Below are 25,333 nucleotides of genomic sequence, written 5' to 3' on the forward strand. Positions count from 1 at the left end.
AGTCCAGGATGCCCATCTGGAATCCATTAGCCACCTTTAATCCCCCTCATCCATTCTGGTGCTGTCTGAGCTCCCCCCCCCCCCAACACACACAAATGCTGCCATTCAAGCAGTTAATTTAAACAAATTCTGCCCAGCCACCACGTTGAGAAGCGATGAAAAAGCCAAATGAAGCAGCTCAAAGCCAAGGGGGGAGTGGGGGAAGAAAAAGGGGGCGAAAAAAAAAAAAGCAAGAAAGAAAAGAAAGAAAGAAAGGAAACCACTCTGCACGGCAGGGCTGATACCCAGAAAGACCAGCTGCATCCTCCCAGCCCAGCCAGCCCCAGTCCTCCCCTCTCGCAGGCAATCAGATACCATGTGGGCTGTGTAATTGGATGGCAAAGGATAGAGAGAGACATCTTAAAGCTTGGGTCTAATCTCATTAGCACCCGGCTGTGGGGATGCTGTGAAATCGTAGGATGCAGGAATGAGCAGCACGCCGCGCCCGTGGGGAAGGCGACGAGCAAGCTGGAGCAGGACGGCAGCGCTGGGAGGTGAAAATGCCTCTGCTTGGAGAGCAGGAGCTGGAAACGCTGCTGCTGAGCCCCAGGAATGCAGCCAGCCACGCTGATTGCTCCTGGCTTGCTGGCTCCTGTTTACCCCACGAGCACACATCCCCCCTTCCTCTGCCACACTGTCCTGAGTTAGTCCCTGGGATCAGTAATTATTAATAGCACCGGCACCGAGTTTTGGGCAGTAATAACCTGGCTGTGCAACAGAGAGGAGCTGCCGTGGTGCACCCCTGGGGTGAAATGCCAGCGTCAAGCACCTGCACCCTGACCCCACAGCCTGTGCCGGGCGTGCACCATCACAGCATGCACTGGGTTTGTGTTTCCACCACGCCTGCTGTGGACCAGGCACATACCCAGCCAAACACGTGGCTGAGTGTCTTGCTGGGTACGTGCCCGGTCCGTGGCAAGCAGGATCAACAGTCCCCTGGGCAAACACCCCCAAAGGGTCCCACGATGGGTTTGACCCCCAAGCCGCATCCCCAGGGCCCCGTTACCGAGGTGACCCGCAGGCCCGCGTCGCGTAGCGACGGGCCAACAGCGGCCCCTGGGAAAAAGCATCCCACCCCAGGAGTAAGGGAGGGGGGATGAAGTGCCCACCCACCTGTGGGGCTTGAAGCAGGACAAAAGCCCCTTTGAGTGCCTTGCTAGGGATGGGAAGGCAGGAGGGATGCAGTGCCAGGACTCCTCTGAGCTCTCTTCCCAGTTTTGCCATGGGAAGGGTTTGGTGATGGGAGGACTTCCCAGAGCCAGAGTGAGATGTGTGTTTTGGGAGCTCTTCCCCTGCTTGCCTCATTAAATACTCCATCTGTGCAATGGGACAAATGCTCTTCACTCTTCCTCCACAGGATCTCAAAATTATCATGTTTCAAATACTCAAGAGGATGGTTGAGCTCTTCCCACTTGCACCTCCTGGAGAAACCTCTGTCATCTAGCCCCTGGAAGAAGTCAGAGCAATTTTATCTCTGCCCCAAATGCCAGCCTCCATCCAAGGCGCAATGAGGACCAGGTAAGGAGAAGGGGTTGCAAGGAAACCATTTTAAACCATCCCTGCCATCCCCTGCCTCCCAGTTTACAGGAAAAAAAGACAGCAAGATGTCTTTGGTTACCAACAGCTCCCTTGGGAGCAGTATAAATTAATCCATCTTTTCCTGTCCTGAAGGGAAATACAGACACGAATGGGGACCAAGCCTCTGGGAGGCAAAGAGGGGAAAACAACCATAAAGGGGATGGGGAAGGCATCTGATAAGACACCCCCCTAATCCATATGCTGCTTGGGTCTGGCAGGGCTGTGGGTGTCCCAGCCACAGACGTCTGTGTCTCACTAGTTAAGTGAGGATAAGATTGGGATGATAATTAATTTAAGACAGATGAGAATCTGGGAAATGAATCCCCACCTCCTCAAGCCCACCCCCCAACAGGCTGTCAACTATTGTCAGCTGGGCTGCTTTGCACATGGATGCTGATAGGCATACATGGAGAAACAGCCTCTCCAAACCAGGTTGCCCCTAACCCATCCCTGAGGTTGGGGATTGGGGCAGCTTCCCCTTGGCAATGCCTACAAGCCCTGTTGCACCCAAGAAACCTCCCAAGCATGAGAGGAGGCACCTTCCTCAGCCACACTCACACACTTTTGATCTTTTTAGTGCTTCAGCAGTGAGAGAATTACCCACCTGCTGCAGTGTTTGGTAAAGCATCTCAGTGCCCCAGCCAGCCTGCTTGGGCAAGAAGCTGATGCCCACTGAGCAGAGCTGCTGGTGTCGGGGCTGCAGGCTGCATGGTCCATCACGGAAGCTGACAGCACTACAGAAAGCAGTGCTGGAAACTCTTGATGGCTTCTTTTTGTAGCATTCCCAGCAGGAGAGACATGGGGTTCCAACAGCCACTCATGAGAGCATCAACGAGCAAATGCAGGTCAGTTACCTGGCTCTAACACAGCTATGTGCTGGCCAAGTTATAACTTACCCTAAAACCACTGCCTAAGAATTTTTTCTTCCACATCCTGGAAATCAAATTGCCACAGACTGATTCGGCTCACGACTCTTAAAGATTACTTTGAAACTTTCTGCTATCTGAGCTGTGAAAACAGGAGGAAGGAAATGCCTTTATTCTGCTCACAAAACGTATAGACAAAGGAATCAGCTTCTCTGAGCACTCTTTTAACTCTTTCAGGGGACCAAAGGTGGCCAAGGGTTGAACAAAGCACAATGCAGGCAATGAACTGCAAGGCAGGGAAGGAATAAGTAAATCCCCTGTGTTTTAATAGCTATGTCATTAGCACTGCTGCCCAGCATTAGGAACACTTCATTTTCCATCACTTTTTACCATGGGTTGCAAATTCCCATTTGCCAGTGCAGCAGGGATTCCTAGATGCATAGAATGGTTTGGGTTGCAAGGCACCTCAAAGACTATCTTGTTCCAAAACCCCTGCTATGGGCAGGCACACCCTCCACTAGACCAGGCTGCTTAAGGCTTCATCCAGCCTGGCCTTGACCATCTCTGAGGAGGGGGCATGCATGACCTCCCTAGGCAACCTGTTCCAGTGTCTCACCATCCTTACTGTCTAGCAGCTAGTCTAAATCTGCACTCCTCAAACTTCAATCTATTCCCTCTCATCCAATCATCAGCACCACTAGTGGTGTTCCCCAGGGATCAGTGCTGGGCCCCCTGCTCTTTAATATCTTTATCAATGATCTGGATGAGGGTATTGGATCCAGTTTGCAGACGACACCAAGCTGGGGGCAGGAGTTGATCTGTTAGAGGATAGGAGAACTCTGCAGAGGGACCTCGACAGGCTGGACAGATGGGCAGAGTCCAAGGGCATGAGATTGAACACATCCAAGTGCCGGGTTCTGCACATTGGCCACAACAACCCCATGCAGAGCTACAGTGCTACAGGGGAGGCTGAGGGAGCTGGGGTTGCTTAGCCTGGAGAAGAGGAGGCTCAGGGGAGAGCTTATTGCTCTCTACAACTACATGAAGGGAGGTTGTAGCCAGGTGGGGGTTGGCCTCTTCTCCCAGGCAACCAGCACCAGAACAAGAGGACACAGTCTCAAGCTGCACCAGGGGAGGTTTAGGCTGGATGTTAGGAAGAAGTTCTTCACAGAAAGAATGATTGGCCATTGGAATGTGCTGACCAGGGAGGTGGTGGAGTCCTCATCACTGGAGGTGTTTAAGAAGAGACTGGATGAGGCACTTGGTGCCAAGGTTCTATTCTATTCTATTCTATTCTATTCTATTCTATTCTATTCTATTCTATTCTATTCTATTCTATTCTATTCTATCATGACAAGCCCTTGCAAAAAGTCCTTTCCTAGCTTTCTTATAGGCCCTCTTCTGGTACTGGATTGCCAAGGAGGTGAGCAGGGATGCTCTGCATGATACCATATGGAGAGGGGGCACTACGTTAACAAGGCCAGAGGGATGGTAGCTGCACTTCCCTACAGATGCAGACCCCTTTTGCTTTAATAACGTGTGCAAGCCAAATCCAAGCTTGCACCCAAAGCCAGACCAAGGGTGCACCCAGCAGCTTGAGCAGCAGGGCTCAGTCCCATGCATTTCCACAGAAACCTTGGAAGCAGCTCAACACCCAGAAAGTCAGAGTCGGCTGCGGGTCAGAAGCACAACAGGGTGCACAGAGGGAGGGGACAGATTATCTCCAGGCAGCCGGCTGGCAATGCCTGCTCCTGGCAGCACTGGCTTGCTGGCAGGATAATGGTGCAGAACAGAACTGTGGCATGCCCATGCAGGGTCTGCACCATCACACTGGTGGCAAGAGGTCCAGGCCTGGTGGGAAGCAAAGGGGAAAGCTGCTTGGTGACAGGTCAGGGCATGGCAGCAACGCTCACCCTGGCACTCCTGTGTGTGACCGTGAGTCAGGTCCCAAAGAGCTTATGGAAGTGCTTAAATACAAAATTATCTTAAACAAGTGTTTAATTCGTGAAGCTTTGAGGTTTGACTGTATTCAGGATCCCCCAGGGAGTCTTTTTGGGGCCCTAGTAAAAAGCTGAGGTCGGTGGCATGTTATCGACAGGAAGAAGGGGGAAAACAAGCAAGCAGCCAGCAGTTCCCTGCACAAGCTTCCCAGCAGGGACACTCAGCACTAAACCTCAGATGACTTTATTCTGTCCATAAGGATGCTGTCCCCAAGTGGACAGCAGTGCAAGGGCCTCCAGACCTGCCCCATCTTGGTCCCACCACAGCCCCCCAAAGATGGCTTTGCCAGCCCCAGCCCCTTACTGCTTGCCAGTCAGTCAGGAAGGGGGCTGGCCGCCTGCCTGCCTGGCAGCATCTTTTCCTGGGTAACCTCCCCACCTATTAGTGGCACATTTGTTTCCTTAGAGCTGTCACCAGCCACACTGACTCTTTGTTCCCAGCAGCTTCAGCGAGGCCTCACTTCCCCCTCCCTGTCCCCTTGGCTGGTGGGGAGGTCTTGCAGCACACAGACCCTGCAGTCCCCACCCAGCTACTAGGGTAAACATGCTCCCCCTCCTGATTGGTATTCGGGGGAAAAACATCCTAGCGCGGCCCCGCCAGCCCTGCGCTGTCCCTGACAGAAGGGGCTTTGTCAGGGAGCGTGAAGGGGTATGGCACCCACAGTCCCGGGGACACGTGAGCACAGTGACACCAGGGACACTCGGCCCTTGCCAGGCAAGGGGGAGGGGGGCAGTGGGTAGGGGGATGCTGGGGGGGCTTGCTGCAGGGGCAGCTGCCCTCTGCTCCCACCTTGGCACTTTGCTCTTGGACTGCAGACCTCTGTGCAGGGACGCCAGCACACGCACATCTGTGCAAAGGCCACAGCAGGAAAGGGACAGGTCCGTGCTCCAGCACAGACAAAACACAAAGGTGTGCCCGCAGGCCCCTTCCCACTCAGCGCCTGCAGGCTCCCTGGCACACACCGAGCTCACCAGCCACAGAACAAGCACAAAACCTTGCTGGAGGTAGCAAACCTCAGCCAAAGCCCCAACAGCAGCGGCTGTGGGAGGACAGGGCGGGTGTCTGGCACAGGAGAGCCGGCACGCAGCCAGAGCCAGCCCACACCATAGCAGGATTTCTAGCGAGCCAACATCCAGGCAGGCGCTGAAAATCCCGCGCCAGATCAAACCCAGAGCTTGGGCAGGCAAGTCCCCCCCCCCAGCTTGGGAGGGAAGCAGAGCAGTAAGCAGCCCCCCCCCGTGCATCCTCCCTTCCCACCTGGCATCAGAACAGCCACCAGGGGCACGGGATGGCTCTGTGGCCACCCGGCGTGCGTTTTTGTCCTGACGTTTCTCCATCTCTGCCTTCCTGCTCCGGGGGTTTTCCTGGTGCAGCGCCGGGAGGAACAGTCACTGGTAGAGACTCGCAAGCAACACTTCCTACGCGCAGCCAGCCCCATCTGAGCGGGGCCTGCTTTGTTATCCCTTTCCCCGACAGCTCCTTTTTCACTTGTCACCCTGTTTTGCTACTACTCAGCTCACAGCTTCCTCCTGCGTGGTTGTGGTCCTCTCCTCCTTGAAGGACGTCATTTGCATTTTCTCAAGTTATTTAGCAGCTCTCCGTTTCTCTCTGCCTGCTCTTCTAAAGGCAATTAGGGCTGGGTTTGGCCAGCTGTGGGGATGGTATACAAGGAACCTGCCTCAGAGCTTACCACGATGCAGCATACCTCGCTGCAGTGCTCTCTGCAACTCAGCTCAAAACTCCTTCGTTACTCAGATCTTCAAATACCCTTGGGTCCAGAGGAGGTCTGGATCAGCCCCCGGTCTCTCAGCTCCCAGACAGAAATCAGTGTAGAGCATCACTACTGCTTTGCAGTCTCCAGCTGCAGAAGGAGAGTCCTGTAGCAGCCTGACAATTTTGCCAGCTCCTACAGCATCTAGTGTGTCCCTGCTCTGTCTCAGAGAGCCACTGGTCCTGATTGAGATGTTAATGCTGTTTCCAGGGAGCCCCTGCCCTTGTAGACGGGAAAGCAGTCCCGCCAGCCCTTCCCCCTGGACTTGGCTGCCAGCTCGGATGGAGCACCGTCTTCTCCACCATTTTTGCTGGCACGGGTCCAACAGGAGCCAATGGACCATGGCCTGTGTCCTAAATCTTCTTCCTTCTAAAGACAGGACCTTTTTATCCTACTCTCTGCTCATCCTCTCTCAGCTCCCACTCTGCTGAGCGTGGAGCAGCTTTCAGCAAAAAAACCCCAACCCACCGGGTGGCCACTCCCAGGGGCATCCACCCAGCCAGGACTGCTGCTCCCTTGCCGAAGCATCTCCCCAGAGCTGCCGGTAGCTGAGCACCCACAGCTCCTCTCTTGCTTTGCACCAGCTCAGCTCTCCCTTGGAGAAATCCATTTATTTATAGCCATCCTGGCTGTCTTTAGCACATTTCGACAGCCCACGTCTTTGCCTCCCTGACGATGCGCCCGCAGTGTTGCTGTTCTCACCCTGCTGCTGCAGCCATCGCAGCCTCCTCGCATCCCCCACCCAGCACCCTCAGAAGGGCTTAAAAACAACTTCAGGAAGAGGTTTTAAGGGAAGGTGGGGAGAAAGGGCTACAAAACTCTTCTTCTCATCCCTTCCCCACCCTTCCCAAGGGCTTAGAGAGAAACTCAAGGGCTTGAGTCCACTCTGCCAAAGGAATAAAAAAACCAGCAAACAACTCCTGCCAGCTCAGGAGAGATGCTGAAGAGAGGTCTGTCAGCAGACCCCTGGCTCTTGGCGTGGTGTGGGGCTGCACCAGGCCACTGGTGCCAAGCCATTATGTGCAGGGCTGTGGGGCACCAGGGACTAGCACTAGGCAGTGCAATAGCAGAGGTCAGCTTCTTGCCTGGGTAATCCTCAATGGAAGGAATGATCCATTTTTTATCAGCTCTCCACCTCACAGGAGATGTGTTCTTCCCCAGTGAGCTGCTGGGGGATACCCCACCCTGCCCCAAGCTCACAAGGCTTTGTTCTTCTGTCCAGTGCTGACAGTTTAATTAAACCCAGTTTGAGATGGGGTCACCAGGGTCAGGAACTCTCCAGTGAAACCTCAGATCAGCACCATTTCCAGCCACCAGGACTGCTTAATGAGTTATCCGCTCATTGCAGTGGATATAAAATGAGAGGCCATACGGAGAGTCCTGCTGCCTCCCAGCCCTGCTGCTGAGGTGCTGCCACGACCCCCTCCACCCCACCATCTCAAACCAGGAGAGGCTCCAGGCAGGCTTCAGCTCAATATTCTGAAATTCTGAGGGGAAAGCATTCCTCTCCAGGCATCTCACCTCCCCCCATGCCCTCATTTGAGGTTTGCATTCCGCTGGCCCTTTCCTGCCATTCCCCAGTTTATTTAAGCCCTGACAGATCAGGTTTAACTCCAGCCCCTTCCTTTATCCCCATGCACAAATGCTCTCTATAGCTGAGATCCGAGTGACTAATTGCAGTTGGAGCTGGGCTGGGAGACCACAAAGCACCACCAACATGGATTAGGCTTTGATACTCAGACCCAGAAAGCAGGCAAACAGCTCTCTAGCCCAACTCAAGCCCAACGTCCTCCTCTCTGTGCTTTATATTTCCATGATGCTCCAGGTACAGTGGAAAACTGCTCTATGGGCACACACCCCACATTCAAGAGAACTGCCTTAACCTGCTGCCACATTACTAAATATACATTAAGAGTATGGCTAGGAAAGGCTGGAGCGTGCTGCCCAGCACCCAGGTACCCATCTAAGCAACCTCCACTGGTTCCTGCACCCACCCCTGGCTTTATGCTTCAGCTGCCACCCACCTGCCAGGCCTGGCAGCCTCATTTCCCAGCTAAACAGATCTCAGCCCAACTCGTTCAGCCAGTTTCTGCTAACTCAAGACCTCCTAGTATCAAGGTGCAAGGACATGAGGACCTAGCAGGTAGCCCAGGAACTCCAAAGAGCATGCCATGGGTGGCTGCAGTGAGCAGGGGAAGGAGAAGCTTTCACAGCACCACTTGCTGAAAATGTTATGCAAACTGAGATTTGCAAGAGCACTGTGCTAGTAAGAGCCCTCTCTTCCTATCCCATCCTGACCAACACAGGTTCTAGCCTGCCTTTGGGGGAAGGGGCCCCAAGCCATGGGGCCACCCCAGATCCATTTCAGCAGTTAAATAAGTGCAAGGCCTGGCAGAGAGGCTCCGATTTCAGTTCAAGGAGAGGTGATTTCAATTTCACCTAAACCTGCTCCCCAGTGACTCATATCCCTGTAGCCTGAGCTAGGTTTGTGGCAATTTAAGAATGTCCTTATGACCTCCTGTACCGGTCGGACCAGCATTGATCCAGACCCCATCTCCTGTTAAGCCAGTGTGACAGTGTGTCTAGACAAGGTCTGCCCTGGGCACCCCCTGCCCTGCTGTTCCCACCTCAGCAATGGGAAACCACAAGGAGAGGGAGCAGCAGGTCCTCCAGCATGCAAGGCTTTGCTGCCCAAATGCAGCACCCAAGGCTCTGTCAGGGAAGTGGCTCCTGATGCGCTCCCCAGGTAGATTCCTGCCTGCCTTCACTAATGCAGGCAGCATGTGGGGCAACATCCTGCAGAGAAGGATGGCAGGCAGCTCAGTGAGTCCCTCCCCCTCAGTCCCACAGCTTGTCACAGGGACTCTACTCAAAGAGTGCATCAAAGCTCCCCAAGACACAGCACTGCCTACAGCTGAGGGGAGCTACAAAAATCCCAGTCTGTTTACACAGCCTCACGTTGCCAAAGAAGGGCTCTGGGTGATGGTGTCTAGGTGGTGGTTTTCACAGCAGACATGGTCAGAAAGCAGCTTCGAGGCAAGCAGGAGAAAATGGGTTTGAAACAACCACCACATTGCAGGAAGCAACAGGCAGTGGCTGAAACACACCTGCGTGTGAGGTGGCAGCCCTCTCACCCACGGCAGTATGCACAGCCCCACGCACACCCCGCGAGGGTGCGCAGAGCCACACGCGCTCCATGGCACAGCCCCAGCTCTGCAGCTGGGCACAGCACGCAGCCCACCTGGGCAGCTGCACTGCACCTCCCCAGTGAATTGTTGGGGTTTGCTTCTTGAAAGAGCCTGGTATTAAAACCTACAGAAGATTAAAAGGGAAAGATTCCTATGTGTAAAACAGTTCTCTTGACCACGTCTTTGTTATGCAATGGGCGGCTGGAGGAGGATGAGCCCTTGCTGGCGCCAGGATGCAGCACAGCTGAGTTCAACAAATGCTGTTTGATCATTAATTGAACGCCTGTGCTATCAGCTGCCATTACCTAGGCCCATCTTTGGCACTGGTCCAGCGTTTCACACATCCCACACTGGCAAGCCACACAGTGTTTTAACCCTTCATTACACCGCCTCCGGCTGGACTCTGACACCGACTCCTCCCTGGCACTGTTGGAAGAAACCTGCATCGCCACCGAGCGAAACAGCTCATCCACAGCCTGCCTGCACAGGCAGAACTGCCTGGCCCCAGACATGCCCATGCCTGATACTAGCAGTGTCAGCCCATTCAGTTATTTCATCTAGTAGTACCCTGACCCAGCAGGAACCTGGCATCCTCGTTTTGCAGCTGAGAAACGGAGATAGAAGATGCAGTAAGCAGAGAGCTTGTGTCCTGGTCATAACCACCCTGCCTACCCACTGCTATTCAGCCACAGGGTGTAAGCACCTTCTCTGAGCACCTGCCCCCAGTCTGCCATGCATCCTCTCCTCCTCACAACCCCCTCCCAATGCATGTGATGCTTAGAGCCAGTAAAATGCTTTGTTAAGAGGATTTCTTGCAGTTTGAACGATGCTGGCACTGCCGGTGGCACCACTGCCTGAGTAAAGCAGCCCCAGGCAAGGGAAAGTCAATACTGAAAAGAATATTTGTCAAAATCCCAATGGCCCTCCCTAGGCAGCCTACTGCTGCACAGCACGAGGAGGAACAGAGGGGCCTGCAGAACGGGGGCTTGCACAACAAGAGGTGATCCCTGAAGGTGTTTCTGTAGGCACAGAGGAACAAGCAGGGATGGGGCAGGCAGGGCTGTGCAGGGAGGTGGCAGCAGGCACAAGGGGCTGGACCTGCCCTAGGCAGGGCTTCCCTCTCCTTCCCCAGGCTGCCCTGGACACCAGCAGAAAGGCAGCTCTCAAGAAGGGCCATGGGGTTCTGTGTCCTGCAGAGGTCCCTGGGCAGGATGCAATACCCTTGAGGACATCCTCTTTCAGCCTCCCTTCAAGACAAGGCAGTCTAAGGCGTAAGGGCACCCCACTCCAGAGCCTGTGATCTGCACCCAGAGATGAGGCTGCGGTGCTTGCAGCACCTCTGCTGCTGCCACTGTGGAGGCACAGCTCAGCTTGGCAATGCCACTACCAGCCCAAACTGCCAGTACCTCCTTCCACATCCCCATGCACTATAAGGATGTTCAACTCAGTCTTTAACAGCACTGGCCTCACATCTTCTGCAAGACAAAGCTGATTCCCCATCATGCTGCGTGCCCAGGTCGCTGAGCAACAGGGTGTACCAGTAACCACTAGCACAACCCCCCAGAAGCAGAACCTTCTTGGGACATCAGTGCCCCTCCAAACCCCATGGCAGCCCTGAGCAGCCTGAGAAGCTGGGCAGGGAGCCTCACTGGCCCAGAGAGTACTTACAGCCGTGACAGTGCCTGGTTGTTCTGGAAGAGGAGCTCGGGCAGGGTGTGCAGCTGGTTGCGGTTCAGACGTCTGCAAGGAAGGAGGAAAGGGTCAGGGTGCTGAGGGCAAAACAAACACTCCACCTGCAACCCAGACAGCAGCTCCAGGCACAGCTTGGGCGCTTTGACTCAGAGGGGCCATTAGCAGCAGAGCATCCCACCCAGCAAGAACACCCCTGTCCTGCTCACAGCAGTCCTGGCTGGGGGCAACCAATGGGGCATTAATAGACTTACTCACAATATTGTAATTACACGCAGACAGGACTCCAGGCTGTTAACTGCTGATTGCTGCTTAACTGCACTGTTAACCTGCTGCTCGCTCAGCTCCTCACATTTGCTCCAGCAGCTCAGGATTTTTAAACTGCTGAGCTGTTTTACTGAGTACTGGACTGGAACTTACAGCTCCCTCATTAACATACAGGACACAGCTGATAGCTGAGAGAGTGACTTGTATTTAACCTACCCCTCACCTCAAAAGCATCGGAAAGGACTTTTAAGATCTACAGAAAGAGGGTTGCACCCCACGCTGTAAATGACTGCTGCCATGCAGCAGAGAAGCTGTTTGAAGACAAACAGCACTGATGCATTATGGTTTAAAGCAAAAAGAAGAGGATGCTCTCTGCGATGGAGCCTGACAGCCCCTCACCAACCCACCTCAGTTCCCAGGCACTTACAGCCGTTCCAGCTCCTTCATGTCATCGAATGCCCCACGCTCCACTGTGCTGATCTGGTTCTCCATCAGCTGCCTGTAGACAGAAGGGGTCAGCTTTCTGGAAAGGTGGTCCCCAGCGCCCTTGTCTCACTGACAGTATCCCCAGTCATACTCTGGATCCAGGGCCACCTCACCCCTAACGTCCCCTCAACACAGCCTGGCCTCTTTCTCCCCAGTCCCTCATGGCTGAAAGCCCACTATGCTCAGCTCAACACAGATGCCCTCCGCCCCCACTGGCACAAGCCTAGCAAAGGGCTTATCTCTACCAGCCCCACAAGGGGCCATAAGCTGAGCACAGTGCCTGCCAAGGTCAGGGCAGCCAGCCCCTGGCTGGGAACTCACAGGACACGGAGCTGCTTCAGCCCAGTGAAGTCATTCTTGTTGATCCGTGTGATGTTGTTGCCATTGAGCTCCCTGCAGAGAGAAGAGGCAGAGATCAGCAAGGAAGCACTCAGAGAGTGGCCTGGCACTTGTGTTCCTCAGTAACTCCTCAAATACGGCAGACAGGGCTCAAAGGACAGAGGTAGTTGCTGCATTTGTGTGCCGAGAATCAGAAAGCTGGACACTGGCTCCAAGGAGGACTCTCGCCCTCAATGGCCAGCAGCACTGGGCACACAGAAGTCTGGCTGGCCAGGAGTGAGTAAGCTGACATCTTTCTGACCATAAAGCAGCAAGAGGCAGGGGCTGCCTGCCTCCCCCATCTCTCTGTCTCTACACTGGACGCTCGACTTGGGACAGGAACCCCAAAGCCCTCAGCAATGGAATAAGCAGCAACACCAGCATCCACCTGCCTGGGTGCACATCACCCTGCTCTGAAAACGCAGCAAACACCTGGTAAGGTCATCCCAAACACACAGACAGGCTTAGCAGGCAGGGGTAGTAAGAAAACAAACAACTCTTCCCTTCAAAAAGCAAGATTCCTCCAAACACCCAGCTGCAGGCTGGTGCAGCTGGTGCATCACAAGTGGTTCTCTTCACAGGCATGTGACACATTAGGCCTGGAGAATAAGCTACACTTCATATTTCACCTTCCAAGAGACACTTGCACAGGCCAAGCTGCTTCTCCTGACATCACTCTCACACAAAAGCCCTGGGTGCAGGCAGGAGCAAGTATTCCAACCAGAAGGAAAATAGTGTCCCAGCTTGCTCGTCCTGCCGGTGGAATTACGAGGAGAGGGCAGCCCATGGGGTGCCTACACCCAGCCCACGGCTGCTGTCCTGCCCACAGTTCTGCTCAGTACCAGGGCACGGTGTGTGTGACTGCTGGACCCACACATTGCAACGGCTGTGGTCCCAGCCTGCCGGCGACACCTCCCTGGCTCTTGGGAAGAGGCCCTGGAGCCTCCCTGGCTCAAAAGCTTCTGGAGCCACGGCATGAGCGAGACAGGAGGGCGCCGCTCCGGGGCAGGTTGCTGTGCCTGGGCAGGACCCCAGCACGCAGGGCTGGCAGGGAGACTTGGGGGCAGGAATAGCCCCTGCGACAGGAGGGGCCGAATACAAACTCCGTCATTCCCGTTGAGAGACTAAGCCTCCCACCACCGGGCTCTGCAGCCGTGCAAGAGGCCAAGGTCAGCGCTGGGCTGGCCTCGGAGGCACCGAGCAGCATGTACGGCCATCGAGTCCAGCCAGCACAGCCACACACCCCGGGGTGTGCCATTGTCCTGCTGAAACGGCTGATAATGGCTAATGAGTTCCAGCTCGCCATTATAGGCTCCTAATTACACCGCTATTCAGCGCCCGAGATTGTCGGGCTCCTGCCATTATCCAGCCGTGTGTGCCTGTGCTGGGAAGGAGGTGGGGAAAGCACTGTTACTAGGACACAGATGAATGCAAGTGGGGAATGAATAGAGGTTCCCCAGCCCCAGCGATTAAACTGAAACCCACACTTGGGCTCTGCCACCCCTCGGCTCACCCAGCTCCCCATATAGCCACAGCCTGCACACCTGGCTCCTGGGGATGAGGCTCCAACTCGCAAGACTGCACCCCGTGGGGCTCAGTCCTGCCTTTCTCCTGGGCTGCAAACCCCACATCCAGCCTGTAAGCCTCAGGCTCGGGGCACTGGGGCGAGTCACGCGTTTTAAGGACATCTGTCACTGCAGGAGGGGTGGCTCGGTATGTGCAGATGTGTATCCACCTCCCGATGGACCACAGCCTTGAGGTCAGCTAAGGGCAGAGAGAAACTCTGGCTTCAAGGGTGGTTTTCTCCAAATGTCCTAAAGGGTCCCTGCCAAAGCAGATGGTCTGGAAGCTCCCCAGAACCATGCTGGAAGCCAAACTGGAGGTAATAGTGACTGTTCAAACTCCTGGTGAGGGAAGGTCCCCTGCAGGACTTCCATGTCGCCTTCTTTTAAACCATTACTCTAGGTGCAATGTCTGAGTGGAAGTTAGGAAATCTGGTACTGCAGACAAACAGAGCAGAGAGGCTCGATTTCAGAAGAGCTCAGTCTGAAAGACAAGCTGGGTTTGGACACCTCTGAGGTCCTCAGCACACCAGCACCCCAGAGCCTTAGCCAGAGGCAGAGCAAAGGCAGGGCAGCATAGACATGGAGGAACACCAAAGAGCCATGACTGAGCATGGCCAGTCCCTCCACTGAGCATGGCTAGTTCTCTCCCCCAGGAACCTTCTGGGACAGAGCAGCCTGAACCCAAATACTTCAGCAAAAAGAGGCAGGCACATACAAGATGTGCTGCCCTGGGGCAGTGCCCAACGACAGACCACCTTGGTGGGCAGCCATGTAGCCCATCCCAGCCTCTGCTCCCTGCATCTTTGAGGTGCTCCAGCACTGGGGCTGGTAGCTATCCCTCCAGCACCACAGTATCCCAGGGGCCCTTCACAGCCCTGCTCTCTCGGAGACTGACCCTGACAACTCCTTTCAGCATTCCCCCCCCCCGCCTTTGTTCGGGCAAATGATGGCTTTTGCAACCAAGATGGGAAAGAACAGCAGGTAAAGCTTATTTGTAAGGATGCCGAGGCAATACTGCTATTTAACTTCAAGCCATTTTTCCCCCTTCTAAATCCCCTTCAGTTCCTCATGGAGATAAATTACAGCCTGCTGTGCCCAGAAAGCCAGATCCCCGCTGCTCAGCTGCTCACCCGCTGCCTCCATGCCCTTTCCTAGTGAAGCAAAACACCCTGCCCTGCCCCACACAGCAGAGCTTCCATAAGGACTGGTGTGCCTGGGGAGTTGCCTGGCAGAATGGCTGCATTTCTGGACTGTGATGTGAAAGCAGAGATGCAGGGTACGCTCCTTCCCCATCAATCCATAGGGTTTAATCCCAGGAATCCAGGCTGCCCTCTCCTTCCCCCAGCATCCCGAACCTCACACTGCCACTGGAGAGGCAGCGAATTTTCATTTGCAACCTTGAAGTTTCAGAACACCCCCTCCCATTTCTCCCTGGGAAGAACAAAGTCATTAAAACAAGCAGTCCCTTTGCTACGTTGCTTGTGGATCATCCCACTCCCAGATGGGATGTCTGTGCTGCAGCAGGGTTCGTTAGACTGGATTTGCATAGTCTGGGTTTATATTTGGTTTCTAGCTTTGGATAGCTCACTCCATTCCCGGGGGGCCTGATGCGTCTTTTCCCTTCCAGGGTTTGGAGCTACACTAACTCAGTAACAGCCTCAGAGAGTGCAAATGCTGAGAGGTAATTTATTAAATACAGCCAACGTTGAGTGGTATTTCCCTGGGCACTGATTTACCAGGAGCTGGGAGGAGCAGACAGCACAGCCCCACTCTCTGTGCTCTGCTGCAGAGCCTCAGCTATTGGGCACACACATGGTTCCAGTCCTTGTGCTCAGCCCAGCTCACAGCCAGGCACAAATCCTGGTGCTGTGCTCCCTGGCCTCCCACTCCTGGAGCAGCAGAGGGGAACTCTGCAGGACAAAATCCTGTATTTGCACCTACAAGCAGAGAAACACACTCTGGCCTGTCAGTGCCAGCACAGGGTGGGCACCCACAGCACCTGGGCACTGACTGAAGGGACTTCCAGAGAAGAGGTTCATGCCAGCAACACCTGCAGCCAGCCATGCTCCAGTGGTCCCTGCTCTGAGGGCTGCTGGTGCCCAGCAAGGCCAGTAGTTGTATCGTTCCTGTGATGTGTCCCTTCCTCCATGGTCACCATCACTGCCATTTCTGTCCTTGGCTCAGAGCACTGGCCCCCAGGGACACAGCTTCCCTCCTAGCAGCTCCAAAGTCCTCATCCCAGAGCCCTGACCGCAGCTGGAGCCAGCAGTGCCAGATAATAACCAGGGAAGCTGAGAAATGAAGGCTGCAAGGTCATGCACCTCGCAGCAGTATCTTTGCAGCCCTCCATCAATCCTGACATGGTTCCTTCAGGGACAGGGACTGCCACTCCCCCGTGCCCTATTCCAGCATGTCACTGTCCTCAAGGACTGTTCCCAAAACTCTGACCTGACCCCCTTCACTACAGATGAACCCCATCCCAAAACTCTGACCTGACCCCCTTCACTACAGATGAACCCCATCCCAAAACTCTGACCTGACCCCCTTCACTACAGATGAACCCCATCCCAAAACTCTGACCTGACCCCCTTCACTACAGATGAACCCCATCCCAAAACTCTGACCTGACCCCCTTCACTACAGATGAACCCCATCCCAAAACTCTGACCTGACCCCCTTCACTACAGATGAACCCCATCCCAAAACTCTGACCTGACCCCCTTCACTACAGATGAACCCCATCCCAAAACTCTGACCTGACCCCCTTCACTACAGATGAACCCCATCCCAAAACTCTGACCTGACCCCCTTCACTACAGATGAACCCCATTCCTGCCTGCCTCAGCCCCCACAGTGCAGAGCCCAGGCTGCTCCCTTGCTCACAGTCCTGTTCCCCTCTCACAATCCTGTACCCCTCAGCTAGCCCCCAGCACCAGGGTCACAACCCTCCCTGGGGGCCTCTCTGCCTCGCAGAGATAGGACTGCTTAGTTCATGGCCCATCCCACATCTGTCCTATTGGTGATCCACTCTCGACCAACATCTTCCTTAAGTCCCCAGGCAACAGCATCCTTTTTGTCAGCACACTCCTCTTCACCAAGCCCACTTGGAAATCTCAGCCCATCCTCCAGCCTGCTTGCATCTCTCCCAGCCTGGTGACATCTGCAGATGTCACAAGCAGCTTGTGTCCCACCACACAGACTGCTAATGGAAACATGGATGAGGCTCAGACCCCTGACTGACCTCTCTGCTCAGCACTGGGGGGGCAGAGCAGCTGCAACCTTTCATCCTACACTTTTATTGCATTTTTGAAGTCTTCTCAAGATTTCACCCGGCTGCTTGAATGTAATCAAGTCTCAGCACAAGCTTGCTGAGCTGCCCAAGCAAAAGACAGGGCAGAGCCCTTTTCATTCTTCAGAGGACTAGTCCACTCCAGTGCCAGCATGGAGGGATGTTCACATCCATCCCTGCAGCCCTTGGAGCTATGGTTGGGTACTAACCCCATCCCCTCCAAGGAGCAAGGTGGGTACATGGTGCTGCTGCTCACTGCTCCAGGAGTGGGGACTGGGCACCCACACCCTCATCTGACAGAGCTACAACAGCTACCCTGCCCTGACCAGAATCCCTGAAGAGAGAGCATGGGTGCCCATAGAGTTCATCAAAGTTCCTTTAAGAGTGCCATACACCTCAAACACCTCGCCAGCACCCCACTTACCAGATGCCTGCCAGGCGATGTGCTCAAAGAGGACATAGCTCCAAGAGCAGCTCGGTGCTCTTTGGGCTCATCTCACAATAACCACTACCCTTAGCCTAAGGGGAACCCAGCCCCACACACAGCGTTGGCCCCCAGCACAGAGCACAAGAGGCTTTGCAAGCTTTTACGAGGTACTAAAGCAGGTTAGCATCACAATAAATTTTTAAGTGTTACAAACAGCATCGATCGTGCAAGTAGGTGAGGATCTGGAAGGCTTTCTGCTCTTCATAACTTCTCTCTGGGGTTTTCATGCCACAGCCATTAGCTGCTCACAGTCAGAGAATGCTTTACACTCGCACAGCATCGTGGTGTGTCACCTTCAGGTTGAAAATAAATAACCTCCCACAACCCCGCTTTGAAAGAGAAAAGGCAGCAGGTTGTGTCTGCTTCACAAATGGGGAAACTGAGGCTCAGCCAAGAGAACAGTTTTCCCTCATAACCTCAGAGTTTGGCTTTTTGGGCTGAGTAGCCTGGCATGGGGTATAACTGCCCCCGTGGATCCTCTGCTTCCCAGGGCAGTGGAGGCAGCCGAGCCCTCAGGCTTCATCCTGTCACTCTGCAGATCGAGGTCCAATCCACCCTGCATCTTCCTCAGCAAACACCCTTTGTTCATCCCTCATGAATCAGCTCACAGCAGGGATGGGAGGACAAGCTCACCCAAATTGCTTTGTTTCAGATGCCTACTCAACTCCAAACCAGATGGGTCTCTTGGAATATCCCATTTTGGAGCTGAGGCTTCCTCCTACTGAGAAATATGCAGGGCCAGTAGCTTGCATCTCTCCCACTCTTGGTGCCCAGGGCTGCTCCTCAGCTGCATCACTTGAAAAATTAATCTTCCTTTTTTCTGATCTTCCTCCTCCTAGCAGCCTTTCTCCCCCACAGGACACTTGCCTCTGCTATTTTGAGCAGCAAGTGCATCCAAAATGCATGCCAGGAACGCAGATACTCAGCACAGCTTCAGAGCCCGAATGTGGCAGGGAGACCTGAGACCCTCCTGGAGGTGACAGCCTGGGACCAACCCTGCACCAGCACCATGGAGAGGTTCCCGGCACCCACCTCACTGCCTTTCTGCTTCCAGCAGCACCATGACTCTAACGGCTATCCCTTCTCACTGCCTACATTGCCAACTGCAGCCTGGCATCACAAAGCAGGACAACCTCTGCTTGCCACTCTGCCATTGTAGCCATCCCTCGAGTGGGGACAGGGGGACAGGTGTCGGAGCTGGCCTTGGAGCTACGTGCGCTGGAAGCCTGCTGGGGAGAGTGATCTGGGTCTGACATCCCCTGGGAGGGGGCCATTTGCTACTGCACAAGTGCCTTTTATTGCCTTTCAGGCAAACATACCCAGACATGTCCCCTTCCCTTTCTCAGGTTGTATGAAAGGTTATTTCAGTATCAGTAAAGAGGATGCATCTGTGGCAATAAGGACCTCTGGAACAGACAGAGAACCCAAGAAGGAATTGGATATGAGACAAAGACAGGCTCCTTGGTTGCCCACCTTGCCCTCCTGTGCATGCACGCAAGAACATCCTGCTCTACTGCTCACCTCACCTGCCCATGCCAGCTCCCAGGAGGGCAAAGCAAAGCAAAGCAAGGATGGAAGAAGCCCCTCTCAGTGTGGAGTCACAGGCTCACACACTTTCCCCCAGAGAGGACACCCTTTCCCTGCCTTCCCCACCTCTTTTCCCCCGGGCTGCATGCCCTGCTCCTTCCCTCGTGGTGGTCTCTTGAGCATTGTTTGCATTTCCTAGCTGCCTCACTCCTCTGCTGGCCGGAGGTTTGGTGAGAAACAATGGAAGTCGAGGAGCATGAAATTCAAAGCAAATGCACCTCCTGCAACAAGTCAGTTAGGCGGTTTCTGTGGGGGTGTGTACCCAGGGTGTTATTCTGCACCCCACAGATGCAGGCTCTGGGGAGAGCAGCAGCAAGGGGCTTTGAAGGTGCAGGTGAGAGACCCACAATCAAAGCCAGGAACCATTCCCCTTTCTTGCTCTCACCTCAGCAGCCAGGAATTGCCGGCAGCACAATGTATCACCCTCGAGAAGCAAACTGGCAGCGCATTTAAGGCAAAAATATCTATTTTAAGGGATGTAATAAAACAGAGCTAGGGAAGGGTTTATAGGGAAGCAATTGCCGTGTGGGGTGAGAAGTGGTCACCAGAGGCCAATCCGCCTGCCTTTATTGCCTCTTACTGGTGACTTTTCCCAAGCAGGGGACAATAGATCCTCCGCTATCAGCCTCGGCTTCAGTCAATACAAACATGACATAGTTTTTTAAACTAATATTTTTCCAGCATGCAATTCCATGGAGAGCGAGAACGCAGCGTTGCCATGGTGATATATAGACAGCATCTGCCTTGGACGTAGCTGAAGGGAGAAATTGGAATAGAATTGCAAATTTCCTCTGTCCGGGAAGGCTCCCAAGGAAGCCACCGTAGTAGGCTGAGCAGGCTGCCTTTCCCAGCCAGCCTGCATCCTCCCCGTGCCCAACACTGGCTCTCCGGAGAGCCAAGGGCAGCCAGGCTGGGTGAGCACTGCCCTGGCTGGATATCAGTCCTGCATCCTGCCCCCTGACCAGCCTGCTTAGCTGCTACGCCAAAAACTTGCCCAGACACACCATGGAACAGGGAGGTTGACCCCCTCCAAGGCACTTCCTAAGAATTAATGTTCCCCAAAGCCTCCCAAGGAGACACAGGCCAACCACCAGTGTCAAGTGCATGAATACAGCTGTGACACATCAGCCTGGCTGCTGAGAGAAATTTTGCTGAACTGGCTGGAGTGAGACATAGAATCAGAATTGTTAGGGTTGGAAGGGACCATGATCATCTGGTTCCAACTCCCCCTGCCATGGGAAGGGACACCTTACACTAGATCAAGTTGCTCAGAGCCACATCCAGCCTGGCCTTAAAAACCTCCAGGGATGGGGCTGCTACCACCTCCCTGGGCAACCTGTGCCAGTGTCTCACCACCCTTGTGGGGAAGAATTTCTTCCTAACATCCAATCTGAATCTACCCATTTCTAGTTTTCCTCCATTCCCCCCAGTCCTGTCACTACCTGACACCCTAAGACGTCCCTCCCCAGCTTTCTTGTAGGCCCCCTTAAGATACTGAAAGGCCATAATAAGGTCTCCTTGGAGCCTTCTCTTCTCCAGGCATGGGTGCATGAAGGAACCAATATGATCTGAACAAGATCTCACTGCTGCAATTTCAGCATGGGACAGTTAGGCAGAGCACAAACATTCATCAGGTGCACCTGCCCTGGAATCGTGCTCCTGTACCCAAAGGCTGGAGATCAGCACCCCTTCCCTCCAACAATGCAGATGGGGGAGATGGCAGAGATGGCTGTGAGCTGGATGAGGCCCATTTCAGCAGGAGGAACAAGGCAAACAGGAACTCCATGCAATGCTCAGGTCAGGGATGCTGGGAGGGAGAAGAGGGAGCCAAGGAGGATGCAATGACGGGGATCACCAAACCCAGCTCTGCTGCCCCCCACGTGAGGGGAGAGAGGCACTGCACACTTAACAGCCTCCTCTCTGGTGGGCTGAATGGTGAGTTAGGGCAATTCTCAGCTGAAAACTTCAAAAGCAGGAGTGAGTGCTGTGATAACAGGCTCAGTACCTCCCCCACAAGCAAAGAGCTGGTCTGGAACCAGCCATTTGACAGTGGCAAATTTGCACTTATCCTGCTGGCATAGGGAGAGCAACCCAGCTCCCCAAGAGGGCAGTCTCCTCTTCAAAGATGCTTTCACAGAAAGAAGGAAAAACAAGTGAACAGGGAAGGGAATTATGCCCTTCTCCCACAGCTCTCCTCTGGCAGCTGAGACCTGAGGGACTCCCAAGAGCAGATAACACTCTAGCGCTGGAGGATAATTGCCCCATCCTGCTTACAGTGTCTTCAGGACTAGTTCCATCATGCTTGCCAGAGGCATAGGAGGAGCACAGGCAGCTGTGCAAAGCACCCAGAGATTTTGCTGCTTCCCATCTTGCTGCAGCACAAGCCTCTCTGCTCAGAGCCTGATGCAGGCAGAGGCGTTGGGTGCAGGCACCACTTGGTATTTATGTTGGATGTGCTGTGTCCTGGTGCAAGGAAAGAGGGGTCCTGTGTCTCTCCATGCAGCCACCAAACATGCTCCATTCTAGACAGGTCTTCAGCCCTGACCAGCACAGCACCAGGAAGACATCACAGGGGAAATCTTCAAGCAGAAGATAAGACAGTATCTCCCCATTTCATGACTGTCCAAAGTTGCAGTGACTCTGCAAGGCAAATAATTCCCTCTTCTTCACAGGAAAAGGGTGCATGTCAAAAGTGATGGAGTTCAGACCTCACCACAGGACACTGCTGTCTAAGTCCCCAGGATGACTCTGGCAGTGCTGGCATGCACATCTGTGGCAGCAGTGCTGCCCTGTCCAGGGATTCAACCCATACCCCCATGAGGCTCAGCCAAAAGCCTAGAGCCTCCAAACACCACACTGTCTGCCCAACAAAGCTGTGGGCATTCAACAGGCAGGCAACATGAGGGACACCACTGCTCATCAGCACTGTGGGATGCATGGCAAGGCCTCCATCACTCACACTGTGCATCCTGGGGCTCGGGAAAAGAGGCACACAGCGGAGGGCACCAGTAAGAGGTTACTGGCTTCCCAAGGAAAGCTGTCCCCTGGAGACAGCAAGTCCCAAGCACAGCCCCTGCTGCAGACTCCCCCGTGGTTGCTAGCTGACCCTGCTTCATCAAGTAGTGAGGAGTTGGAGACTGAGAGGTTGCAGCCTCTCTACAGGGAACTCAAACTTGCTTACAGGCTGTTACAGCAGGAATTCACTACTCGGGGACAGACCTGCACTGCACAGACACCCTCAAGCACCTGCAAGGGTGTGCAACACAGCGGGAAGCAGTTACCCAGCAGACAACACCCACGAGAGAGCAGCCTGTCTAGCTCAGCCCAGCCAGCAGATTCGGCATCGGCAGCTGCGGGAGTATACAGAAAACCCAACGTTGCCGGGCAGCCATGAGCATGGAGCGCCAGGTCAGCTGAGGCAGAACAAGAGGCAGCAAGCAGGACCCACTGCTGGAGGGGTTGAGATACCTTGTGGGCCAAGAGCGAGACATCCATCCCAGCACACCCTCCATCTGCCTGTTCCAGCATCATCTTGTCTGAGCTGTGCTGGGCACCTGCCTGGCAGGCAGAAGCTCCCTGCCCATGCACCCCCAGCACCCTGCACCTGGGTGCGTGGAGAGCAGATGCTGTGAAACATACCGAGCTCCCCAAGGGGCAGAAAGGGCTGGTGCAGGCTGTATGCAAACCTCCCCCCCTGCCATGGGTTTGGGGGAAAGGGGGATCCTGTCTCAGAGCTCCCAGACCAGCGCTGTGGGACTGCAGCTCACAGCAGCCTGGTTGCTGTGCTGGGTAATAACCCAGAATGGCAGAAGAGAAAACTCCACTCCAGCGGCGTCCCGCAGAGCTCTCAGCACTACATGCTGGGTGCAGCCCCGGCAGCTGCCAGGCTGCCTGCAGTCGCTGCCTGCGGGGTCTCTCCCCAGCCGCAGGCAAAGGGCATATCCACACTCCAGTAACCGGAGGCAGGGACAGGAGCAGCCCCGTGGCGTGTGCGCATGTGGCTGTCCCGGGCCACGTCCTGCGGCTCTGCTGCCCGAGCAGGTGGTAGTCCAGTGCTTCCTGGCACTGCAACGGGGATGTTGGGGCAGCTTGGCCCCGCGGCTGGGGATGGGCTATTGTGTCACCATAGCCTATGGGACGAGGCAGCCTGAGCGGAGGACAATCTTGCTCTCCTGCTTGGCCTGGGGTCACCTGCAAACCGGGAGCCTGCAGTCAGCAGCGGGCTGGACACATTCAGCTCGTGTTCCTCTCCCCGGAGCGGGGACCTGCTGCAGCCACACGACTCCCTAGGAGGGAGACCTGCCTAGCTGGGTGCAGTGGCAGAGGGACATTCCACTCAGAAGAGGTCAGCACGAACCGCAAGACCCCCACTGCCGACTGGACTATGGGTGTGAGAGAAAGAGACCTAGGGACAGCCCCAGCACTCCCGAGGATGCGGCTGGGGCTTTCATTAGCGGTGAGGTGCCGACACAGGGGACCGGCAGGGCTGGGCAAGTTGGGCGGGCCCCAAGGGGAGCGTGGGGGAACGGAGCCTGACCATGGCACCCTATGCAGATCTGCCAGGACGGATTCCCGGGGACAAAGGGCTATCCAGCACGGGTAGGGACTTGTGGTGGCAGGGACCTTGAGCCAACCTCTCCGGCTGTGTGAGTACCCCATAACAAGCTACAGCAGGGGAAGCCACACATCTACCTGTGGGTTCGATGGGGAACCCAGCTCCACGCGTACAGCCTGTTCCAGGCCACCTCAGTGCAGATGTCCAGCAGGAACAACCTGCCTCCTCAGGCACACCTCTGATCCCAGTGCTGCTCTGCATGTTTGCACACACACTGTCACCCGCAGGCTCCTGCACGTGCTGGACCCCTTCCACACCCCTTCCACAGATGAAGGGTTGCACACTCATTGCTCCCCACATCGACGGGCTACTGCACCCCGCGATGGAGGGTATGATTCCCATATATATACCCACGCAACAGGCTCTTGCACACTCATCCCTGGACAGCACTTTTACACAAGCCCGCTGCAGAGAAGGATGCGCCCACCCCACCAGGCTCTGGCACACGGGCATAGCCCGCTCCCTACCCCCAACCCGAAACATTTGCACAAGCATCCCATAACAGACATCCGCACCCTCCTCGGATAAGCGTTTGCACACCCCCTCAGCCAGGCTATCGCTCACGCACACCCGGGGCAGACTCTTGCACACGCGTCACCGGACGGGCTCTCATACACGCTCCTGACGTACCCCCCCGTGCTAGGACCTTGCACTCACAGTTCCGCTGGTCCTGGCCCTCACTTTTGACCGCGTAGCCCCCCCCAGAAGGGGCACTCGCCACAGCACCCCGCCGGGCTCCTGCACACTCCCGCCGCAGCCGCTCCCCCCGCCGCGCCGGGCCGGACAAAGCCCGCCGGTACTCACAGGCGCTCGGTGCCGCGGGGGATGCTCTTGGGCACGGCGCGGAGGGCCGTGCCGTGGCAGTCCACCGTGGTGCCGGTGCAGGCGCAGAGCGGCGGGCAGGCGGCGGCGCGGCCGCGGCACAGCGCGGCGCACGCCAGCAGCCAGGCAGCGGCCCGCAGCCCCGCCGGGACCCCCGCCGCCGCACCCCTCCCGGGAGTTGGGGCCGCCATGGCAGCGGGCAGCGGGGTTAGGCGGCGGGGCCACTGCGCATCACCGGGGAACGGAGCTGGGCTGCTCTCGACGCGGCTCAGTACGGCTCAGGCTCCGGGGCGGTAGCCCCGTCGGCGCGCACCCACCTACCCGCCCGCCTCACTGCCGCCCCATCCCGCAGCCCAGGCACAGCCTCCACGCTGGCTCCTCCCTCACGCCCTGCCCACCCCGACAGGCCCCCCGCCGTCGCCCCTCCCCGCCCCCCTGGCGAGGGTAGGAGCAGTCCCGGCCGGGCAGAGCACCAGCCGGCCGCAGCCGTCGGGGTTCTGCACCACTCCGGCTGTGCGGCAAAGCGGGATCAGGCTCGGTCCCATAGCTCGGGACTGCGGGTTTAGCGCACGGGGCAGCCGCTCCTCTCAGTGAGACGGAGTTGGGTTGTAAGTAACAAGGAGAGCGTGTGGACAGGGGAACCGGAGGGGCTGGCAGAGACCGGTAAATGAGCCTGCGAATCCACCCGGCTGCCCAGATCCCAGG

At 55.6% G+C, this 25,333-nt stretch overlaps 1 protein-coding gene across 1 annotated transcript in view; it reads right to left on the reverse strand.

The window, feature by feature from the left end:
• SLIT1 (slit guidance ligand 1) overlaps positions 1-24,965 on the reverse strand; it is a 63,369-nt gene extending 38,404 nt beyond the window's left edge. The window contains exons 1-4 of the mRNA XM_054163409.1: positions 24,611-24,965; positions 12,207-12,278; positions 11,827-11,898; positions 11,112-11,183 (exon numbers count right to left, since the gene is read on the reverse strand). Of these exons, the coding sequence (XP_054019384.1) occupies positions 11,112-11,183; positions 11,827-11,898; positions 12,207-12,278; positions 24,611-24,819 (425 nt within the window). The 5' untranslated portion in view covers positions 24,820-24,965. The remainder of the gene's footprint in view (positions 1-11,111; positions 11,184-11,826; positions 11,899-12,206; positions 12,279-24,610) is intronic.
• Positions 24,966-25,333: the final 368 nt, after the last annotated feature.

This window comes from Dryobates pubescens, chromosome 8 (assembly GCF_014839835.1).
Source record: "Dryobates pubescens isolate bDryPub1 chromosome 8, bDryPub1.pri, whole genome shotgun sequence".
Classification (NCBI taxonomy): Eukaryota; Metazoa; Chordata; class Aves; order Piciformes; family Picidae; genus Dryobates; species Dryobates pubescens.